This window comes from Pomacea canaliculata, linkage group LG8 (genome assembly GCF_003073045.1).
Source record: "Pomacea canaliculata isolate SZHN2017 linkage group LG8, ASM307304v1, whole genome shotgun sequence".
Classification (NCBI taxonomy): Eukaryota; Metazoa; Mollusca; class Gastropoda; order Architaenioglossa; family Ampullariidae; genus Pomacea; species Pomacea canaliculata.
The window spans coordinates 3,602,474-3,622,261 of NC_037597.1; the positions used below are offsets into that span (position 1 = coordinate 3,602,474).

Sequence of the window (19,788 nt, forward strand, 5' to 3'; positions counted from 1 at the left end):
GTCTCAACAGCCTTTTAACAGCATGTAGGCTGCAGTTTTAATCAAGTCGATTAATGAGAAAGATTACCCGCCGAGTTGTTTTCAGTTTCAAGGCGAAAACATGTTTTGCTGGCTCTCTGTGAACAGTTTCTAGAAATATGACGCACGTCTGACAGTTGAGAGAAGTCTCTGTAGTTTGGTGACGTGTCGTTAAACTTTTAGAACTTCTTCGTGACCACGATCTTGCCACCTGCACGCTGGTTATCGTAAGAGTGATTTGTGACAAGAAATACAGGACATTATAACTGCTGACACAAGACAGTTTAAGACTGTCATTAAGGCCGCTGTTATATTAAATATTTTCAGTCAAAAGTTTGCCATATTTGTCCGGTTAGGAAATAAGAAGGGCATTTAACAAGACAACATTGGTGCTGAAAGAACTGTCGTCTAATACTTCAAACATGAGAAAGGCCACTTGTGTATTTTTTAAAAAAAGGAAACAAACACCCTTGAGAAAAGTGCATGAGGCTCTAAAGTAAAAGGGTCCCTTAGCCTACAATAGCCATAGGGTAAATCCTGTTTACTTTCCTCTGATCTCTGAATAAATCAACAACCAGTATGGTGGGTGGGTAGAGCGTATTTGACAGAGGTCCGGGTTACCGCAACCGGCGAGGCAATGGTGTGAAGTGGTACACAAACCCCAGGGACTGTTTATAAAGTGAGAGTGGCGTTGTCCCGTAGGAAATCAATGATGATGGTGGTGATGATGATGATAATAATAATATCTCCATTCATCACTAATTTCAAATAGTATTTCTTTTTATCATTCAACAATATTTTTATTTCACAATATCTATTGTCACTGCCATTTCTCTCTCTGTAGCTCTCATATACTCAGTCTCTCTTTCTTCTATCATTTCACATCATCACCCTTTGTAAACATCATCACCATAGATATGAAATGTATATTTATATGACAAACAGAAATGCTGATATTTTAATGTCAAACTTTTAAATAGTAATGAAATGAAGTTGGCTAGTTTATATAATACGAGATTATGAAATTTTACGTTTAATCATACATTTCCTGTAGTGAAGGGCATAATGAAATTCATCTCCAACATTCTCACAATCACAGAGTTTACAGTCTTTCTGTATATATTTTGTGCCTCCAGACAAACATCTACCTTCCTGTGATTCTTAAATTTGTCTGATTAGTCCTGAGTCCACTTAAATCGAGGTATTGGAGAATAAATTCAACAGTACAGATAAAAAAAAAAAAAAAACTAGATTGATAGCCCGCTTTCTCGTAAAAATAAAAAGCTTCAAGGGCAAGCGTCTTGTCTCCGAAGTTATCAAGCGGGTGTCTAGACTCTGAGGTGTTGCATTACCTCTAGGACCACAGTTAAAGTCACAGAAAACAGTATCTATAGGTTATAAGTAATGCATACTAGCTTTGGAGACAAGAAGTTTATCCTTGATTTCCCATTTTACTTCTTCATTTATCCTTCCTTCATGAACAGGAGTTGTTATTAAGCAAATATTTTCCCAATACTCCTGGATTTGCTTTACGTCCCCTCAGTGCCTACATCCATAGCAATCCCTCTGAACTACAAGTGTGGAACCCACGGGGGAGGTGGATGGTGCAGGGAAAGATAGGAGCTTTAAATTGTCAGCCGACCTTCTAGTTCCGCGACTCTTTCCAGGACCCCCGCAGCGCTAACCCGAGGGTAACGTTACCTCTGTTTCATGACCACGGCCTCAGGCAACGAAGTTGTTCAGCAGAGAAGCGGGTCTCGCCTTTGGTTTCCTGAGATAAAGATGAAAGACTCGCGACGAGTTCATAGGGTGGTGGTGGGTCGTCAGTCTTATCTAAGTCACTCAAGGATCTCCTTCGCAAGCGGTACAAACAGAACCGTCGGTGCTGCTGTCAAACGCTGGGTTAACATGGGGTACACAGCAGCGTCCACTAGTGGAGACTTGCTCAGTCTGTAAGACGCTTGGAACAGGGGTCTGCGGTCTGGGTCTTGAACCTTCCTCATAAGCCTGCAGGAAGTCGAACGACCACGAAGATTGGTTGCTTTCTGTTGCCGGATTTACTTGGCAGCTGCAGTGGCTTCGTCCCTGGCAGACCTGTCCTAACTGCGTCTCCATCATGGACGCAAAGGTAGGCAATTCCCGCAGGTTCCATTTAAGTCTCCCTTCGTGCATAATCATCCCCTCTGCAGCACAGCCTCCAGATTCCCCCGGTGCTGTTGTGTTGCTGGATGACGCACGTGTCCCAACGATGTCCCTCAATCTTTTCACGAGTGCCAGACTTCGGCGAACACCGGGAAACGACGCAGCGGAGAAAGCGGTCGGTAGCTGGAAGAAAGGACGACGAGGAGGTGCTCTCAGTGGTGAAGGAAACAGCAGCAAGCGCACTGAGGACAAGTGGGTTCCTCTTGCACATCCTGGGCAAACAGCAGCAGAGGAAGATGCCGCTAAGCAGGCCGTAGACTGCACCAAGGGGGATCATAATCTGCGGAGTTTTCCACCATGGAAGGGATGTAGTTATCTGGGGTGAGCGTGGCGTGACCGAAATACCTGCAAATAGCAATATGATCTGATTTTGATGATTGCTAAATCTTACAACGCTTTCCTAGTTAACCTTGATAGAACCTCTGCTTGATATCTACCTCTGTAGGCAACGTAATAAAACTGTCTTACTGTGTCATCTATATTTCTGCCATGGTCGAATCTTACCTTTAAATCGAACTTAAAACGTATAAAGCAGTACTGAGTTCTCAGAAAGCAATCTGATTTATTTATATTACACGGGAACAGTCTATGCATTAATGAGATAATAATTTGTGTGGGTGAAAGATTGGCTAATAGAGGTAGAGTTATAGGAGCAGTAGACACACTCACGTCGCTTGCAGTAAGGAGGACTATATCCATCATGACACCCAGTCTCACAGATCCCGGACCTGGGGTTACACTTGGCCAAAGACCTGCAGTTGCCGCAGCGACGTTTGCACACGGCACCATAGAAGCCTTCATCACAAGCGCTGCAGGCGCCGGTGGTCTGGTCGCAGGGCCTCGCGTCGCTGCAGTTGCAGCGCAGTTTGCAGGTAGTGCCGTAGTAGGTGAGCTCACAGCCCTGATCACACAGCCCCGTGGCCTGTTCACACGCCGGCCCACCCCGGCACTCCCCGCACGACTCTTCGCATCGCCACCCGTAGGAACCCTCTTCGCAGCCGCTGGTACAGTTGCCCGTGACCCAGTTGCAGACCGTGTTCCCGATGCATCTCCCACACGGCTTGAGACAGTTGACGCCATAATAGCCATGTGGGCAGACTGAAAAAAATGTTAAAAAAAAAAGACCAACTATGTAAACAGGAGTCGAATCCAAATAGTGGGTTTCCTGGGACGAGATCTGAACCCGGAACCTCACAATTCTTACTGTTTAAGTGACAAACGAGCGTTTTACTGTCAATTGTGCTTATCACCACCATCACCACTACCAGCATCGCCTCAGCAATCACTATCACCACCACCATCAAGATGAAACACACACACCTGCATTCTTACATTCATGAAGTTTCGAAGGACGCTCTACTATGATCAGGCACATCAAGCTATCCAGCTAGCACAAAAGATCGAAGGAGTGTCATAGAAACAATAGAGACGCACGAGATATACATACAAATACACAACACGAGCTCACATAGCGCACTCTGGCGCGTGCAGGCACACTATCATCACACGCTCTTTGTTCGGTCAACGATTGAAAGAGTGGCCATACCTGTCTCCCGTGACTGGCAGTAGGCCCCTGTCCATCCCTCCACACACACGCATTCGCCGAGTGAACGTAAGCAGGTGCCGCCATTGAGACACGGCGATGAGCAGCCTGGCAATGCTCCTAGTCATCCAAGACAGAACGGACACAGAATGGTCATCATCGCAGTGATCGCATGTTGTAATCATCTCACACATCGCATGATGCCATCATCATAAATATTTAATCTGCATAGGAATCGTTTATGGTAATCCTTACATGGATCGCAAGTTGCAATCACAAGTTGACAGCAATGTGTAATCATCTCACAGATCGGATGTTGTAATAACACAAAGTGTAATCAGCACAGAAATAGCAGATACAGATCAACACGAACACTTACATAAAATTTGCACTCATTGACACATTTTCACTCTTTACATACCCAAGCACTTTCACATACACAGATCCCACCCTATGTCCTCCACACCCAATATAGCCCAAACCCCAGCGTATATATATACACACAGACAAAGAACCTTAAGGAAAAGTAGCTACTAATGTTGCCCTATACATAACATAATGCCTGAAAAAGACGACACCATGACAGTGTACATAAATCACTTAATATTAAATGCATGATATTGTTTACTATTAAGCTGAAGCCTCAAACATAACTAAAATGTTGATGTTGTACAGCCACCCACTGTTGACATGCATGTAACAAGCAGTATGTGATGTTGATATGGGCCAGACGGCCTCTCAAAACTGAATAATAATGATTATTACACACACACACAAGACAGAGACACGAACACAAAGAGACAGAAGAATGCTCACCTGCACGCAGAATGCAAGAGAAGCTGATGACAAGAACAAACAACACCATGTTCACTTAAAAAATCCGTGGCGACTCTCAGCATTACAAACTTGTATAGAGAACATCCGGGCCACCCCTGACGTCTTCACACCCATACCCGGGAAACAGGATCCAGATATACTGTCTGGCAGTTCTCGTCCCGCCTACGTCTGTCTGACGTAGCACGTATCAACCCCTAATGTACTTATCTTCTGGCGCCTCTTCTGTCTATTCTGAGTTTATCTCCCTGTTTGTTGATGTGATAAAAAGTGTACTCTCAACATCATTCACACATCAAGGTCTTGAATGATGCATTGATCAGAGAGCTCAAATAGCTAAATACATGATTGTATAATAAAAGCCTGCATATATTCATCTGAAATTTACTTCTTTCATTCCTCTGTTTATAAACAAAGAAATTCACAACTACTCATTATGAGATATTTGAGATATTTCATTCACCCTAAATATTGAATAATCTCTCTTGTTTTCCAAAAGATTAGCAAATGCAAAAAGCATATTCACACTGACATGACGAGCTATTTTAGAGCTGAACTTTCCGAAATAAATTAGGAAAAGTTAGCCTTGTCCAAAAGATACTCAGGAAACATGAGCAGACATCGTAACTCATTCATGGCCTGAAGCCCAGCAACACATTCTGGTGGCGAGAGCTTTGTGGCAACTTGTTCCCTCGCTGTCGAGGTCAAGTCGACAACAGGGACTATTTTGTGTGATCTGATCACGTGACGTGGTAGTGTAGTTCGTTAGGTGTTTGTGACGCACATAGGACGGGGAAAGTTGGGGGAGTCAGGGAGGGTGTTTGCGGGAAGGTTGGACAGTTAGCTTTTGTATCCTATTTACCCATATCGACGTCCAGCAAAAACATCCGGAAAGATCAAGACTTTTTTTTTAGTGATCTTGTTTGTAAATATTAAAGTACAATTAGATAACATGTTGTTTAGTCAACTTTATCAAAACAGTATAGTATGAAGACAACATGTAATCACACATGGCAGAAAGTATAAAGCAATAAAACACAGTAATATATCAGCGGACACTGAAACTTTGATATATTCCTGGGATGATATAACCTGGTTGAAATTAAAGTCTCCTGCAGGATACTGTATATTACCACTCGTCGGGTCAGGACTCCTAGATAACCTGTTCTTTATTAGCCGACACGGCACAAGTAACAAAGCCAGGGGTCCACAGGAGTGCGTGAAGGAACAGATAAGTAAAAAAGGAATTTGAGATGACACACTTCATTGAGGAAATAAGCTGGCGATTGTCTGGATTAACTCATGGCGGTATCGCTTACATCTTAACTTTTAGAAACAGTTGAGGATATGAAAAGTAAAGCCAGGAAAGTCTGCGATTTTTGTTCATGGTAAGTCTTCTACACGCTGAGATTAAATCTTAGTTACCTGCAGAAAGTTATTTCTAAAAGTGAAATGTAGGCAGCTGCCATAAATAAATCGCACCAGGACAGAAGGTGACCTTTGCCGGTCATTGTTGCTTTTTCTCTACAACCTAGTTTTCCGCTTTCCTTCCCTTTATTTCCACCTTTGATTATATTCACATCTTATTATTTCTATGCAGTTGAGGAGAGCAGTAGACTTTATTAGGAGCCGACTAAGGGCTCTGTAAAAATACTCTGATTCCTGCTGTCACCGACAAAACAAATGGCCTGTGAACACTCCTCCTGTATATCCGAGTTTGTGTCAACAAGAAGCAGTGCCTTTCTAGCAGGAAAAGCTGTGATAGTAATCTACTTTGTTTCCTGAGTAGGATGAGGTACACAAGAAACAAAGGTAGTCCGTATAGGGTTGCACCAACAGTAAGGAGAAGAAAAAAAGGAATACAAAGAAGTCCCGGGTAGTGTGTAACCGTAAACGTGTGATGAAGTCACAATGTAGGCCTCGTGTTGATGTCTGCAGCTTTGATGTTGATTTTCACCCCGAAACCCATAATGTGGTTCACACTTGTGTGGCTCAGACTTGAAATGTATCCAGTAGGTGTTTTGTCAGCTTGAAACATGATAAATAAGACAGGGGTAAGAACGGAAATAACTTAAAGTGCAATGGAAACTGTTCCTGGTGGTGTGCTCACCTAGATATTACAAGATACTACGGGGTTACATTCACACGCACAAATACAGACACGCACAGAGACACACGCACACACATATATAGACATGTACAGGCACGCACATACACACCCACACGCACACAGAGAGAAAGGTGGAGAGACGAACTGATGGAAGGAGACGAGATAGAGAGAAAGAATACATGCCTATATCTTTGTTCAGTTTGAAGACCGAACACGTTCGGCTTTGTCATCCCAAACAGAAAAATACATTCAGCATCCAGTTAGCGCCACCCTTGGTCATGCCAAAGAAATTTTGCTATCTCTCGATTATATATAAATATTAGATAGAAATGCTTGAAAAGGCTTTTGAAACATTTTATTTGACTGTCATTTTATTTAACAAGTTCATTGGGCACTGCTCAGGAAGGCAAAACATCTTTCTGTATGTGGACATTTTATTCATGTCAAAATAGAAGATTCTTCAGCGATGAATTCAAGTTACAATATTTACCGCCTCTCAGTATTAAGAACACAAACAGTATAAATACATCTGCCATCAACTCTCTTTCTTTACTGAAGCTTGCTTGTGTTCTGATTACTACATTTCGCGCGTTGATTATAATTATGTATTATACAACATATATCAAAGCTAGAGACACAGTTTGTGCGCGTAAGTTCAGTTCACCGCCATTAGCGTTCGTGTGATTTCCTGAGGAGGAGGGCATCAAGCGAATTGTCATTATTATTGCCTAGTTCTGCTGCTCTTGTCCACACACACATACACACATACACATACACACATACACATGCACCAAGACAAACATAAACATAAACACGTCGCGACGCCAAGAAACGGTAAGTGGAGACCGAGGTTCACTCACACTTACGTCATCAGCCAACGGAACGGTAAGTAGAGACCGAGGTTCGCTCACACTTACGTCATCAGCCAAAGGGGTGGTAAGTAGAAACGCTAGTTTATAGGATATCAGATTGAGTGGCAATGATGATGGCAATAGTAGTTAAACACGAAAGAAATGTCTGCTGGGTACCGCAGCTAATGCCTCCGATATGTTTACGCATGAATGCTGATGTTTTATGAAAAAAAAAAACAACCGTACGCTAGGTGTTCAAGGACTATATGAGTACTTTATACCTTTCTACTTAAAATAAGATTAATTTATCAACTGAATTAAATCGTTAATATTTGTAGTGGTTGTGATATAAAAACACCTTCCTTCTTGATGATATTTTAAAACAATATTACAGTTTTATTTATTTCCGCGTTCGTAGTACCTGTTCTTGGATGAGGCAGCTGTTAATCTCGTGTTAGTTATTAATATCGCGAGGCCAGCGAGAGCAGCGAGCATCGATATCTGCTGGGTTTTTCATAATTTAGGCTAATGTCTTTTTGTTCTAGAGCGTTACACAAACTAACAGAAACGTGTTTTGTTAATTTTGTAGCTTAGATGTTTCGATGTTCTGTTGTCTGCGGATAATCTCATCACTGCGATATTTTCACGAACAGTATATGTAAGACCTGAAGCAATATGCCGTCAAATATTTGAATATTCTGGTCACAAGAAAGAGCATTTATACGGACCATTTTATGATTGAACTGCTAACTTCAACTAAAATCTATCACAATGTAACGGTGTTGTATCACAGTAGTCACAGCCTGTTACAAACATTCTATTTCTGTGCAAAAGAAAGTTATACTCCAACCATTCTTTGGCATTTTTATTGGAGCCAGCTTTGAGGATGATGTCCTACACCAAACCAGTTCTTGTGGACGATGTCTCACACCAGGCTAGTACTTCATTAATATCACATTATCAATAATTTTTGTATGAGACCATAGCTCAGGGGCAATCTGGTCAGTGGATTTAAGTGTATAGCCGTGTCTACGGTGGATCTCAATCCTCCCATTTAGCTGCCTTTACTTATTATTACTTATCCACCCTTAATCAAGAACACATTTCAATAGATGCTGGGATGGACAATGCTAGTCTTCCAGCCTAAGCAACTTGGTACTTCACAGTCTAGCTCATAAAACACCAGGTTACAGAGTTTTCATAATATCCCATAAATCCCCTAATATTTTTATTTATAATAAAAAGATTTATCATTGCAGAAACGTCACCCGATGTTACAAGTACAAGTGCTGCGATCCAAGATGTCTGGATGCATTTCAGATTTTAAAAAAGCATTAAGTACCCCAAACTGTTAACTCTGAAAATCAAGGCAACGGAAAATAAACACGAATAGGGAGTCGAACCACTACCCACCGCCCCACCCCAATATCAGGGCAAACAATTCGAGTGTAGAATTAATTTGGTGCCAAGACCATAATGATCGAGGCTTACTAAATGGACTTCAATCACATCTGAAAAGTGTTTATGCTGAACAAATAAACTGGGATCATTGACTGGTCACCGCAAACCGATACCTGAGTATAGTTACACAAGCATACTATTATTATTTGAACTTTAATCGCTAAATAGATATGTTGCATTGCTGTCAGGATAGTTCATCAGTTTTAGAATTTTCCGACGTTTTTGAGTTATAACATTTATTCTCGCTCAATAAATACCACAGCGGCAGATGTCAAGTGTTGAAAACTTTAGAGGACAAAACACTCCATTACAATTGCCGTCTGTAGTACAAACATAAATCACACACAGCTTTTGATGTTTATCATTGTAGAATTTTATAATCTATGAAAACACTCAGATAGTAACAACCCGACTTGCAAATTTACCTGTGTATATGAAATGAAAGTTTTAACAATGAGAAGAGGCACAATGACAGTTTTGGTCAGTAGGTTCATCACATCAACGATATGTATCGGTAGCCACCCTTCGAAATCTTAACGACAGTCCGAGCGTAGTCAGACCCCTTGTAAGGACAAAGGTACTGTTCACTGTGTTCACGACAAATGTAGTAATATATTAATATTTTCAGGTTTCCTCACGAAGGAATTTACAGAATTTACAGCTACGTACGTACGTACAATTTCCTGTTAAAGCATGTTTGCTTGAGAATGATCTACAACAACCATAAAAACAACACTATTATTCGGATTGTGTGTCGGGGGAGAAGGAGGTGTGGCGGAGTTATTGTTGTGCTAAATGTCATCCAATGATCTCACCTGTCAAAGAAAGATGCAGAATGCACTCATTTGACTGAGGTAGTGTTGGATCGCTAGTTGCACAAATTTTAATATCACTGACGACAAAGAGCTTTCATGCTACTAAAAGTCAAGGAGGCTGGCTCGGCTAAACCTCGGTATCCGAATTCTCGGTATTCTAACTCCAGCTGTCTGAATAGACTTTTTTGTCACCGAATCCCCTTTTACCAACACCACCTGTGAAACCTCCACGTCCTTAATACTGGAGTCCATGCGCGGTCAGTGTACTTAGTGTCCTGTGTTCTCGTCATCAGTAAATTCTAGAAAACTCTCCACCAGAAAAGTTAACATATTTTAAAAAATATTCTACATTACTATTCAAACCCGCTTGCTTCCGCTATAACGAATGAGGTTGTTAATATTCTACCCCATTATTGGAACTACTAGTTCCCACTCTAAAGAACGACTTCCTCCTTATCTGAGTGAGGCTGCGCGCGCACCTGTATACGGACTGTACTTAAAAAGGACGAACTGGATGGTGTATTGGCCAGATGCACGTGCATTCATCGTAAATGTGATGATGCATAGTCAGCCAGTAACTTTGACTCCTTCAGGTGGTGTTGATTCTGTAACCACACCTTGCAATTGGAAGATTTAATAGTTTTCATTATGAACCTTAAGATACGCTCTTCATCTTTGACTTTACCCATAATGCTTCTCTCCTCTCGCCCAACAACCTGAACTTTCATTCATTGGTTTATCATAAGCTCATCGTTTCTTACTGTAATTATTCGATGCAGACAATGATTGAGGGAAATATAAGAGGTATAAGATTATGAGATTGAAGAAAATAGATAGGATGATCCGGGTGTGCCGGAAAGAGTAAAAAACAGAGCTCGTCCTGCAGATAGTCGTTATTATAACCACTTTTATGGACGGGATACATTCGGATACCGAGGTTCAACTGTGATGTCGTTGTCATAATCGTGACGTACGTGTTCCTGCCGGTAAAGTTATGACGTCATCCTGACGAAAACGACGTTGTCAGTGGTGGTGGTGGTGGTCATGGTGAAGATGATTATAATGCTGAAGACAAACGTGGTAAGATCCAACGAGTAATACTGGAGCTTCGGTTTACCACATCTTACCCCCAACTTTCCAATTTGTCTTTTCTCTCTGGACTTGTATGCTGCATTTGACACCATGGACCACTCTCTGCTCCTTCATAGACTCACACCCTCTACGGGATTTCTGGACCTGCACTAGCGTGGTTCAACTCCTATCTCACTGTCTCAGCGACGTCAAGAACTGGATGGTAAAAAAAGCTTCAGTTAAAAGGTAATAAAATGGAAGCCCTCCTACGTTCTATAAGACGAAATAAACCTTCGTTCGCAGTCTGCCAAATCACATCAAGGTGGGCGAAACCAACATCACCGTTATGCTTTCTGTCAGTAGTCTGGGATTCACTGTCACTGCAGACATGACCCTTGAAAGACAGGTTACAGCTGTCTGTCAGTATGCCTATTATGATCTTCGTAAGATCAGCACCATCCGTCACATTCTCTATGTTTTAATTTCTTTGCATGTTCCTGTCCTGACTATTTCTCTGAACTCCTACGTCCGAGCTAGGACAAGTACACTTTTCGTCTGATGACTGTATCCTAACTATTCCTGCCACCAGAACAGCAACATATAGTCACAACATTGTTAACTTCTGTGCAGCAAAACAAAGAAAATCTCTCCCTTTCGATATCTACCAAATGCCTATAATTAAATCCTTCAAATCCGCACCGAAAATGACTTCTTCCTTGAGTATTACTTAAGTATTAAGTATTTTCCACCCAGAACATGGTCGGCTGTGATGAAAACATGAAAGGTATGAAACGAGAGTAAGTCGTTTGTCCAGGGCAATATGAGTAAGTCAAGGGAAAAAACTGTCTTGTTTTCGTAGTTACAATGCGATGCTACGACCACGACGACAGTACTTCACGGTTCTTTGCTCCAGGGTATCTTTGCTATCACATGACTGTGACTCCAGGGGTAAAACCCATCTGCGGGATCTGGACAACACTTTCTAACTTCGGAAACAAGACACTTGTCTTGAAGTTCCACAAGCTGCCTCATTGCAATGACTTACCTCGCTTGATAAATAATTCCACACGGAGCACAAGAAAAGTTGGATGACGAAGATGGAGGAGTGGACAGGCCTTCTAGTGAGGAACCTGCGAAACAGTTCACAAGACCAACCACGATAGCGCGCCTTTGCCGCTGCTGCATCTAATCAGGTTCCTCCTACCTCCCCATCCCGAAAATGGGAATGATGATGATAATGACGACGATAATGAATTCACATATAGACTGTCATGCTGCGCATCCGCGGAGATCGAGTGCCCTTTTCATCTCGAGAGAGCCGCTTTTACTTACCAGACGTTCCTGAAGTGATCCTAGTTACCGAGCTCGTGCTGATATCTATCGAGAGAACAAGTAATAATGTAATTGCTTCTTAAGACCCATCACTAAAAAATGATGCAAGGCAAAGTAAAGTAAAAAAACCCACAAAAACCTGTCTTAAGAGCCGTGTTCGCTCGATCGTATTTACGAACGCCCTCCTTGATGGCGGGGATGTGCCGGTAATTGTTCGGTAGGTGAGGAAAATGCCCCTCCCGCACTTGTTACCTAGAAATCGGTCGACAGTCTCCAAGTCCTCTCGACCACCAAACGAAGCACTGCGCATGTCTCTGTATGACGTATTGACAGAACTAACTGAGCTCAGTCTGGTGGTTGTGGTGTAATAATATTATGATTATTTTTTGTCATTGTTATTGTTGTAGATTTTCTATCTCGGCAAACTTAACACGCAGTACAAGACAAACTACCAAAATAATTTACATTTACACAACAAAAGAAAGATGCACGAGGCAACAAACTGATAACACGTAGCAAATTTAAACGAAGTGCATGAAGATGAAGAACCGAGAAATAAGTGGAAGAATTCGCTTGAGTATAAAACATACTTTTTAAATAAAAGTAGATTTTGATTGTGGGCTTGAAAACTGTAAACATACATTTCAAATAGAAGTGGGCAGAGAATTCCAGTCGGTGGGTCAGAGAAGAAGCGTCCGCCGTTACACTCACGAATTGCTTGACAGATTAACAAACATCTGTTTATGTAGTTTGTCTATTGTCTATTGTGTCAGCAACATGACCTCTACATCCTCTTGCAGGGCTTGTTTCGCCATCCTCTCTAACAAGAAATTGGAGTCCATGACCTCTCATCCTCCTGATCCTAGTTCAGACCATGAAGGATTGCACAGGTAAGAGAGATATAACATCCAATTTCAGCCTTTTAATGTCGAAGATACAAAGCAAGAAAAAAGTGAAAACAAGACACAAAACAGCACGTACCAGACACGCCATTGTATTTTCTCCTTGAAACACACCTGCACTTGCCAATCATGGCTGTAGATGAAATGAAGTGGTCTTTTTTCTTGATGCACTGTCAGTTTATTCACCAGTCTCATCACGCCGGACAAGAGCGTATTTCAAAATTAAAAAAATCCTGTACACAGATTAGGAAACTGCGCAAAGTAGGAATTGCTATGAACGATGAGCCATGAATATGGAATGCGAGCTTGGGGGATTCCGCGCCAGGAAGGGAGCAGCAACAAGGGATACGGGAAGGATTAGAGGAGGAAATAACTGCCTACCCAGTGTTTAATCCCTCTTACTGAAAAAAAAAAAGAAACTCTTTGCTAAATCAATGCGTAGGAAGTTCGGCTTAAGGAAGGGGGCATCCTGACAGGACACGACGTTCACATTCTTGTCCCCAGTTTCTTTTTTTGAGGGAGCGGCTGCCTCCTTGCCCGTCCCCCCTTCCTACACCACTGCTGGTACAAACTTAAAGCTTTAACCACACGCCGATGTGTTGACGTAAAAAGCGTTTGCAAAAGTAAGAAGCGACTCAAGAGGACTTGCTGTCAGAATGCAGACAGAACAGCTTGGCACACTCGGTCCTGTATTTATTACCAGTCAGACAGTATATGTAGAAATTAATGGCATAATTAAAAAAGAATAATACACTGGTGGATGCTAGAGCCAGCTCGTTGGCGGCGGCGATGGTGGGATCGTCGTCGGCTCCCTGGGAAAACGTCCTGGCGTAGACGAAGTACATAGACAGTGGAAGGGTCAGGACGATGAAGGCGATAGAAATGACAATGAGTGTCACCGTCATCGACGACGATTTCTTGTGGCGAGCTTGAATTTGCGAGGAGTGTCCAGAGGCCAGATTTTGCTTGGTTTCTCGCAGCGAAGTCCTGACCTTCCAGATCAAGGCACTGTTGGCCGCAAACAGGAGAAAGAAAGGGAGGATGGAACAAAAGGTCGTATCCACCCACCCGTACACCAAGTTCATGAAGTCCCCGTACTCCGGGCTAACGTAACTAAAAAAGCATTTGGCTGTCTCGTTGCCGCTTTGGTTCTGGAGCGAGTGACCATACAGAAGGTGTGAATTAAGGAGAACTATGAACACGATGATGCTAACCATAACCACACGAGCAAATTTTTCGTTACAGTAGACACCGACCTTGAGGGGCCACCAAATAGAGGCGGCGCGCTGAAAGGTCATGGCCACCAGGATGGCGGGAGAGGACTGGCCGGTGAAGTACCCCAGAAACACCCGAAGCTTACACACCACCTCGTAATCTATGAACGCATCGCAGGCAGCTAGAAACCAGCAAATCTGATCAGACCACAGGGCTAACAGGTCCGAAACGGCCAGCCACATGAAGTACAGGGACAGACTGGAGCTCGAACTGTCCGTTATTCGGCGCTGGACCAACAGTACCATGATGTTCCCGAAAGTTCCAGAAGTAATGGTGATGGGAACTCCGACTTTCCAGACTAAAACGGAAGCATCGTGCAATACTGTTGAATTCATGGTCCAGACTTCTGCTTCATTACAGACTACTAGTGCAGCTTCAGACTAATAAAATTCACATCTTTCATAGAGAAACGGAACGTCCCCCCTACCCGTCAATTACGTTTCGAAGGAGAGGTTATAATTAGTTTTAATGAAGTTTTTCTTAACATGTTTCATTTCAAATCTTCCCTCTGTCACCTGCTGTTATTTATACCTCACACCACAAGTATCGACATCTCAGTCTCTTAGGCATAATAAATCTTCCGCTTTTTTTAAAGTACACAAGTCGACCATGCCAGTCATTTAAACATTTGGATATCGTTATTTTCAGAACTCTTGAAAGTAAATATGTAATTTTCACTGAATTTGGGGCCAGAATATCTTCACTGTGAACAGAGATTTGCTTTAGAGTATGTAAGCATTATGCACAATGTGAAAAGACAAGTTGTTTGTTGAGTATTTTCTTATCAGAGAGCCACACCCGAGGTAACATCTTACTCACAACTATAGAGGTTTTCAAAATTAGTTTTCCGTCTTATTTGCTTTCTACGTTCTTCGATTTCCCAGTTCCTGGCATGCATTGTTCGAGAAAACGCCTTCCTCCTATTAGGATTATATGGTGACCATCGTCACAATTTTCTTTGTTTGTAGACCATTAGACACATTGCAAACATTTGTAAAATACACTTTTTAATGGATACCGATATATTCTATTTAAAACAAAATTTCAACTGTCTCATTTTTATTTCAAATTATTTGCACAATTGTTCAAATGTTTCGAATATTTTTTTTCTTTAAATTAAGTCTCATTATCAGGTTAAAGATATTGAAATGCACCAGATTTAAAACAGGAAATTATATTAGTACCCTGATAATAATCTTTCTGCAAGAGAAATATGACATAAGGTGATACAGTCTCAATTTAGTTATCGTGATTGTTAGAATCTGAGTTCTAAACCTGATGCCTGGCCTTTGAACCCGCTCTTCCTGTCGATACACGTGATGTAACCGGCTGTTCTCTACGATGGAGCAGCGAGGCAGAACGGAAGAGTAAAGATGCGATGCATATGTACTCAGTGTGCATCTTTGTCAAAGAGTCGTGGTTATGGAACGAGTAAGTACTTGCCCGGGTAGAAGGGAAACAAAGTGATGTCCAGTTCCTTTACCCCAGGGTATCTCTTTCCAACCGCATTATAGTTACGGCAAAATGGGTAAACGGACTCTGGACTTAACAATGAAGAGAACAGTCTTGGCCTTGAGTTCTCCATGTTGCCCTGGACAACGACTTCTCGCATCACAACTACGGCCGTTGGTCGGTACTCTACAGACACTCGGATGATTACACCAGAGGTCAACCTCACCAACAGTCCTTGTTTCACACTTCCAGCATCATACCTGCACAAGAACCTCACTCTTCCTGCCTCTCAAGCACCCAAAGTAATGGAAATTTAAATAAAAATTATCATAAAATCTTTGTTAAATGACGATTCAAAAATAAAAACAAAAAAAGAAAAAAACATTAACAAAAAAACTAGGCAATCAACACACTTAGTAGTTTGTCTTATAATTGTTGGCATAGCATCTGCTGACTACGACGATTTTGTTGAAGCTTCTTTTGCTGATTTCATTTACTCCTGAATCCTGTCGCTGCTTCATTCTGCTTATACGCAGGCTGCCTCGCCGGTACCAGGGGTGGCTCTACCCAGAGACGTTAAAGGGGCTTTATCGACTCTGCTCCACCTGATATTTACCCGGCTAATAATAAGTCGAAATTCATAAAGCGTAATATCTCAGAAAAACTCGTTGCTCTGAACGAGATCCCAAAATAGTCAAACATGTTAACAAAATAGTGAAAAAGATGTAGAACAAGTTAACAAAATAGTAACAAAGTTGTAGAAGAACAACGCGAGGAACCACTGCGTTCTGGCAGTAAAGGGAGATAACTGTAGATTAAACAGTAACGACTCTAGACAATAAGGTTAGTGACATCAGGAGAATACTGGGAGGTTATTGAATAATCGTGAAAATATGAAGAAATGTTATCATATGAGACTGAAATGGGTGGTCATTGCTTCAGTTTACTCACTGTAGCTCAAGTTCGCTGCCGAGGCGAGTGAAGCAGACGGAGTGGAATCCAGCCAATAGATCAAAACATGTCGCACTTCAAAATAACATTGCATACAGTCCTGTTGCAAACCAGAAGAGGAATAAAACGCAGCAAAAGCACATGTAAACATGAGGGTCCAACACTTTTATCCAAATTGAAGCACGACAACAAAACATAAACAAAACTGAGGAGAGCCGATCACCTACAGTCTGTAAGGCGAAGGGACATAACTCTCACTTAGGTCTGCTAACCGCTCAGTCTGACGTACCCGGTGAAACGCGTCTCGATCACAAAAAGAAAGGATAGAAAGACGGAATGAAGAAAGCATGTAATTGGATATCATTCTACCAGACATACTAGACGGGTGGACCACGCAACTGCAGATATACGGACACGATGCATCCGACCCACCAGAAGTATTGACTCCTCTTGCCACCCATTCCACCCCGATTGCTAAACTGACAAGTAATCAAGAACAGATGCTGAAAGTGATGTAAAAATTAACATTACAAATTTTTCAAATCTTCATCCATTAAGATGGCGTTTAATCAACTTCTCTGTTCATTTTTCGCTCCACCAACTGGATGAAAAGTAGTTAAAGGGATGAAACTCAGATAAATGATTCTGTGGCTAGTTTGCTCCGACTTATTTCCCTTTAATATCCAGCCCCTTCCTTTTCTCTGCCCCCTTTTTCTTTCCCCAAAGTGCGCTTTATTCGAACGAAATGACAGATACAAGTGCAATCCTTGAATAACTTTATTAATGCTATAATAAAGGACCCATAAAGTAATATTCCAAGGTGTAAACATATGAATGACTGTGTGTGATTTATCTATATTGAAGCTTAAATGTTACTTAAAATGAATGTCATCACATTTTAGTATGTAATAAGTCAAAAGGATGCAGGCCATTGCCAGAGTTCTGTCAAAAGCATGCAGACATAATTCTTTGATACGACGAGAATTCTGTTAATTCTTGGCGAATTAAAAAATATTCTTAAACCCGATGATCTAAGTACAGTACTACGGTACCTCACTTCCCCGAAAATCCGTACAAAATTTAATTGTGATTAGACACTTCAGCACTTCACTAGTACACATTCGCTTCACAAACTAAAAAAACTAAAATCTTTGAAAAAAGAAGCTTTACCAAGGGCGGAAATAAACTGTTGATACTAAAACTTTACTGGTTTCACAGTTTATGAAATTAGAGCGCGAAAAATATTAACTTTGTCTAGAGGCCAGCAAGTCAAGATCTCTTACTTATTATCCGCAACTACTGTTTCTGGACATTTACTTTTGTGTTCCACGAGTTCCTGTGCTGATCAAAATTCAGAAATTTTTTAACTGTAACGATATTTAATATTAGTTTTACACAGAAATAGCTTGCACTTTTGGCTCTAAGAAAATGATTACAAGAGCAGAAACGCAAGCACATTGCTTCAAACAATTACAGAACCTTTTAACATCATTTTTGCATTGTAACAGTAACACATTAACCTTTCTGCAAGTTTGCTTAACAGTTAAGTTAGGAATGATATAGTCAATATAAGGGACTGCGTTTGGTGAGTGTGTTTGAAATGAATGAGTGTCCTACAAACATTTTTTTATATAGTTTCCTTTCCTGACAACAAAACTGTAGTTCTTTCAAAAAATCCTTTCTACAAAAATCAAGCATTGAGTTTAGTTTAAAAAATGACAATAAACTCAAAACATCATAGTGTGTGTCTGTTGTGTTGTCGTTTCGCGGATGCTGCTGCTAGTAAGTGTAGGTTTTCTTTGTTTACAACCTGCATATTGGAGACACTCATCCGGAAACTCAAACTGAGAAAAACTCTGTAAGCATTGTATGAACATTTTGGTTTTCAAGAATAATATAGTATTCTAGCATATTTAAAGTTTGATCTGTGGTTATTTACCGTTGCCTGTAGGCCCAAACCCCGTCAATAAAACAAACGAGAACCCCATTGACAGTTCTTTGTGTTTAGTGGAATGTAACAACGCTTGTGGACACTGGGGCGTGAAGTCGACTTCAGCATCTTGCAGTCTCGCCCACCTCACAGTAACAGCCACACAGTCGAACTCACTCTTTAAAACACTCACACATTTCTTACTTTAATCATCGGTGTATATTACAAGGGTGGAAACTCAACCAAGACACACGTTGCCAGTCTCCATGTTGGTGGATGTGTGAACGACTGCAACCTGCATTAAAGACAACAGTCGCCCTTTCAAACTTGAAGACACTTGTTTACAGGACAAATATAAATGAATGTTTTTCCAAGAGTAGCAAAGTTTGTACTTAACCCTCATTTAAAGACTTGGGCAGACGTTCAGACAGCCATGATGGTCTTACAGCTCAGGCCAATGTTGACCACAAGGTTGTTCACAGCTTACACCAATGTTCAGCACACAGCTGCTCACAGCTTAGGCAAATCTTTACCACAAAGTTGTACACACCTGTATGCACCAAATGAGAAAACACTAATAAGTACTCTTACCTCCTAATTATTCTGCAGAAAAATTGATCTGCAAAAAGAAAATACTGAAAACGACTGAAATGACAATTATATTTGTATTTGTAAGCAAACCGTTAAATACCTGAGCACGTTTTAAAAATGTTATTACCGGATATTAAACTCATTAAAAAAAAATCTTTACCAGACATTAGTATCTTCACATATTGATGTCTACTTATCTATAAAATATACAATTTTTATTAATAACCTCAAAGGAACAAACTAAAGGAATTAAAAAAAAGGATATTTTCGTTTTAACATGATAATGATGATGATAATATTATTATTATTTTTATTTTGGGGTTGAGAAAGATATTAAACGCTAATTTTTCTATCATATCTACATTTTAATGATATCTTGATTATTTTTGCTAAAATAATTATGTTGAAATATTTTTAAATCTTGTGGAAGGTATTTCTGGAACTAAAAAC

General features: G+C 41.0%; 2 protein-coding genes across 2 annotated transcripts; both read right to left on the reverse strand.

Moving 5' to 3' along the window:
• Positions 1-423: 423 nt before the first annotated feature.
• Positions 424-4,836, reverse strand: LOC112571231 (protein draper-like). The gene is made up of 4 exons (XM_025250099.1): positions 4,580-4,836; positions 3,767-3,883; positions 2,890-3,318; positions 424-2,565 (listed from the first exon to the last, which is right to left on the reverse strand). Exons 1-4 carry the CDS (start codon positions 4,626-4,628, stop codon positions 2,171-2,173), a joined length of 990 nt encoding a protein of 329 aa, XP_025105884.1. The 5' UTR covers positions 4,629-4,836; the 3' UTR covers positions 424-2,170.
• An 8,938-nt stretch (positions 4,837-13,774) lies between these two features.
• Positions 13,775-14,878, reverse strand: LOC112570297 (probable G-protein coupled receptor 139). Its single transcript, XM_025248679.1, has one exon. It carries the CDS (start codon positions 14,747-14,749, stop codon positions 13,775-13,777), a length of 975 nt encoding a protein of 324 aa, XP_025104464.1. The 5' UTR covers positions 14,750-14,878.
• Positions 14,879-19,788: the final 4,910 nt, after the last annotated feature.

Excerpts from the sequence above, each read along its gene's own strand:
- LOC112570297 (XM_025248679.1), bottom strand. The coding sequence starts at position 14,749 with ATGAATTCAACAGTATTGCACGATGCTTCCGTTTTAGTCTGGAAAGTC.
- LOC112571231 (XM_025250099.1), bottom strand. The coding sequence starts at position 4,628 with ATGGTGTTGTTTGTTCTTGTCATCAGCTTCTCTTGCATTCTGCGTGCA. Across the intron at positions 3,884-4,579 it reads CTCTTGCATTCTGCGTGCAG|GAGCATTGCCAGGCTGCTCA; the intron begins GTGAGCATTCTT and ends TTGGATGACTAG. Across the intron at positions 3,319-3,766 it reads CTGCCAGTCACGGGAGACAG|TCTGCCCACATGGCTATTAT; the intron begins GTATGGCCACTC and ends CATTTTTTTCAG.